The 4,687-nt window shown below is 37.9% G+C and overlaps 1 protein-coding gene across 1 annotated transcript; it reads left to right on the top strand.

Annotated features, from left to right (window-relative positions):
- Positions 1–110: 110 nt before the first annotated feature.
- On the top strand, positions 111–4,041 carry LOC117101021 (prenylated Rab acceptor protein 1-like; the record flags this gene model as incomplete). The annotated part of the gene is given in 4 exon segments (XM_033240875.1): positions 111–285; positions 1,337–1,543; positions 1,853–1,950; positions 3,940–4,041. Coding segments are annotated over 4 exon segments (460 nt in total), but the record flags the coding sequence as incomplete, so codon positions are not given.
- Positions 4,042–4,687: the final 646 nt, after the last annotated feature.

Here is a 4,687-nt window from a genome sequence, read left to right on the forward strand (position 1 = left end):
GGGTTGGGGGAGAGATAGGGCTTAATACGAGGAAGAAAATATACTACAGTACCTGGGAAACGGAGGGACGTTTATTCGAGGGGGCGCTTATTCAAAGCGAGGCGTTTTAATGCATTACATGCGCATGCGTAATTGACGCAGACCTACGTACATACAAACAATAAGTTAGCCTGGGCCTCTAGGCTAGTCGACAAGGTTTTTATAATTTTAGATACGCCGTTACAGACATTTAATGGCGAATGTTGTGGAAGGTGATATAGAAATTCCCCAGCCAACACTTGGAAAGTAAGTAGATGTTCATTTTTCTGGTTTAGTTCCACTGACTGTACTGGTGGCCTAGGCCCTAGGTAGGCTAGGCCTAGCTAGCCTCTTTACTTAGCCCGATGTGCCCTGTCTGTTGCTGCTGTCTACCTGCTGTTCCTGTTGACGTTATTCGGATCGTCAGAGATGACGTGGCTGCAAATTCATCCTCACTACACTGTGACCTGGGCCAAGACTTACTCTAGCAAGGACCATCTATATTTATTGAATTGTATAGGAAAACATAATTTGTTTTTTGTTTTTGTTTTTTCGTTCCTAATCACGATTGCCTTACAGTCTGAGTTACTATGTTATTATGAACATAAGTACGAAGAAAGATACTTAAAATTAAATCAAACATTGAACTCCTATTCTTCTTTCTAGCCTCCTGTCTAGCTAGCTAGGGGCCCATGTCTATAGCTTCTTTAGCTAAAAATACTAAAATTAGGCCCCGTAGCAGGCTCGCTCCAATACAATGTCACATTTTTTTGGAAATTACGAATCCTGTGAACGTTTGTTACACAGACTCATACAGATTTATGATGACTTTGCAGATGCATTGTTCCGACTTCCATCCAGCTTTAGCAAAAGCCAATTGTAATGCATAGGAATTGGTCAAAGATAATGTTCACCATTTTCACAAGTGTACAAACAGTATGCTGGGGGGGGGGGGGTAGACAAATTTGTACAATTTACACATGCATAAAAATGATATAATAGACATTTATAAGTCACCAAGTGCTTTATTTGAAAAAATGAAGAATGGTTGTGCAAACTTAACATTTTTTGTACACTTTAGAGGGGTTAGAAGGGAAGGAGGGGTTACCGAAGAAGAGTACTGTCTGTACACTTGTGAAAATGTTAATAATTGTGAACGACCACTAAAATTACAACAATTATAATTAAAATGATCCTAAAATGGTTATAAGAATAATTTCAATTCTAAAGTGATAGTAAGATTTGAAAACATTTTAAAAATATATTCTAAGTATGGTCATTGAAACAGTACATTAATGTGTGATTCCTCTGTTTTCAGAATGTCTATTCAACTCTCCAATGCTGGTGTTCGAGAGTGGGTTCAAAGTCGACGGGACTCCATTCAACCATGGCAGAAATTTCTAAATTTCAACAAATTTGGAAAACCAAAAGACGGCAAAGAGTTGATGAAGCGTGTTGCCCACAACCTCTCTCTCTACCAGAGTAATTATTTATTTGTGTTCATAGGCCTTGCTATCTATTGCTTGTAAGTTGCAAACATTCCAAATTATGTTTATATTTTGATATTGTATGATTGTCATTGATGATAGTGTCATTTTAGGTGCAATGATTTTAAATTCTGACACTTCTTATAAATAAATATTCAATTAACTTTCTCCTCTGTCCCATTTCCAGACATACCTAAACCATTTTCGTCTTTTAAAGCAGATTAGATTTTTTTGATAGGACCTATTTTTTTAATGGCGCATTTCAATATTCATTTTGAGTTTGAACCTTAAAAATTATTATTTTTAAAATATAATCGCCATTTTTAAAAAATTTTGTTTTTTCTTAGATTGACAACACCTTTGCTTGTGGTCGCCATTGGGATTCTATTTGCTGCTTGGTACATAGTCCACTCTAAATTTGGAGGCAAGAAGATCAAAGTCATGGGTAAATATACTAGTACTTGCAATTCGTCACCGTTTTCACGAAGACATTTTGATTATGTACATCAAACTTTTTTTTCATCTAATTTTTAAGAGTGGAACTACACTAATTAGCTAATTAAGCTAATTAGCCGTTGCACACAAACTGAGAAAAATGGATTTTTCGTTTTCACGAACAGACACAAACTGTCATTGGGTTAATTAAAGACGCGTGTGCGGCGTTGCAATCGTGGAGATCACTAGGTAATGCCTAGCCTGGCTAGGGCTAGATGTAAAAATTGGATTTCCCTAGCTTACCTAGGCATACCGGTACCCTTCTTGCGGTATAACTTGGGATAAGTCTATACAGGTGCATCAAATGTGGAATTATTCGTAAAAACATAATGATTTAAGCAGGATAAGCCGGGATTGTAGGCCTGTTTTCGCCCTTGACTACAATGGTTAACACATAGCTAAAATACAGTTTGTGCAAGTTTGTGCCTTAACAGCGGGTGCGCGTACAGCGCGTACCGTTTTAACGAAGAGACACAAACTTCACTCTATGTGTAAACAACATATGCTGTGTTTATTCTGATCGTTTTCACGAACAGATACAAACTTTTCACGCTAATTAACAGGTTGATTAAAGTTAAGAAAAGAAAATTAAATTACACATTTGGATTGTTTAATGCTTTATCTTTAAACATATGTAAAAAAAATATTCAAAATTAAATTATCTTGATAGTGTAATTTATGGATTTGTGAAGTAGTCCACTTCAAACACGTTTTTCTCAAAAGTTTGTGTCTCTTCGTGAAAACGGTAACGAATTATTGGAGGTGACTCTATATGCAGAGTTAAACTATCATAATGACTTTGGTGCAGTGTTAACATTCTCCTGATGACCCTGGGTGTAGTGTTAAAATTCTGCTAATGGCTCTGGGTTCAGTGTTGAGATTTCACTGATAGCTATATGTGCAGCATTAAGATTCCATTGATAGCTGTGTGTGCAGCATTAAGATTCCATTGATAGCTGTATGTGCAGCATTAAGATTCCATTGATAGCTGTGTGTGCAGCATTAAGATTCCATTGATAGTTGTGTGTGCAGCATTAGGATTCCATTGATAGCTGTGTGTGCAGCATTAAGATTCCATTGATAACTGTGTGCAGCATTAAGATTCCATTGGTAGCTGTGTGTGCAGCATTAAGATTCCATTGATAACTGTGTGTGCAGCATTAAGATTCCATTGATAGCTGTGTGTGCAGCATTAAGATTCCATTGATAGCTGTGTGTGCAGCATTAAGATTCCATTGATAACTGTGTGTGCAGCATTAGGATTCCATTGATAGCTGTGTACACAGCATTAAAATTCGACTGATACAGTAACTCTGTGTGCAGCATTAAGTTTCTGCTGATGGCTCTGGGTGCAGTGTTGTGATTATTCCTGATGGCCCTGGGTGCAGTGTTAATATTCTGCAGATGACTGTGGGTGCAGTGTTAAGATGTTGTTAATGGCTCTGGGTGCAGTGTTAAGATTCTGGAGGTGACTCTTGGTGTATTGTTAAGATGTTGTTAATGGCTCTAGGTGCAGTGTTGAGATTCTGGTGGTGACTCTTGGTGTAGTGTTAAGATTTTGTTAATGGCTCTGGGTGCAGTGTTAAGATTTTGGTGGTGACTCTTGGTGTAGTGTTCAGATTTTGTTAATGGCTCTGGGTGCAGTGTTAAGATTTTATTAATGACTCTGGGTCCAGTGTAAAGATTCTGATGGTGACTCTTGGAGCAGTGTTAAGATTTTTGTTAATGGCTCTGGGACCAGTGTTAAGATTCTCCCGATGGCTCTGGGTGCAGTGTTAAGATTCTCCCGATGGCTCTGCAGTGATTTTGTGAGCAGTGAGATTCTGCTGATAGTATTGTTAAGATTCTTCTGAAATGGTAGGTACAATGTTAATATTCTACTAATGGATGTGGTTTTAAGAATCTGCTAATGACTCTGCCCTGTTTTTTACCCCACCAGGTCATGAACTGACAATGGCACAGCAGTATGGCTTACTATCAACTCTTTCATTACCACTGTTCTTTTTGGCAGGTGGTACATCAGCTATATTTTGGGTTTTAGGTGAGTGTTATCCTCTCATTGATGCTGTTTTTCATACAATTCAATGATAAACAAACTTAATATACAGTTCGCCCTCCAATTTGAGACTACCTTCGGGACCTAAAATTTGGGTTGGTCTCGGGCTTGGTTTCCAATTAGAGGGCTAGCTGTGTGTTAAAAGGATGAAGATTGTTACTTGGGTCTTTGGAAAAGTGTCTCGAATTAGAGGGGTCTCGAATTGGAGGGTGCACTGTATATACTGTAATATTAGGTTAAAATATAAATGATTGATTATAACAGTAGACTTATAATTCAATAAAGAGCATGTAAAAACCCCACTCTACTATACCAATCCAGGGTCTTCAGTCAAAGCTACAAGAATTTTTCTCATGACCAAAAACATTGCTTCCCTAATAGCCTCAAACTAAGACGTATGATCATGTGTGTATGTCCTTCTTGCTATTGGTATTAAACTGTTGGATGAAAATTTAAAAATTAAACACTGAGAGAGCAGCTTAGCTCAGTTGGCTAATATGATGGTAGACACTGTGTGTGCGCTGAACTGTGGAGATCTCTAGGTCTTCGGTATAGCCTCTCCTTGTGTTTCAGCTGAAGGACTGAAATACAAGTTACAATAGCGCACCGTCTTTCGGATGAGACGTTTAAG

The sequence above is a fragment of the Anneissia japonica genome, unplaced genomic scaffold (genome assembly GCF_011630105.1).
Source record: "Anneissia japonica isolate Jap-2015-1 unplaced genomic scaffold, ASM1163010v1 scaffold1785_len1016330_cov206, whole genome shotgun sequence".
NCBI lineage: Eukaryota > Metazoa > Echinodermata > Crinoidea > Comatulida > Comatulidae > Anneissia > Anneissia japonica.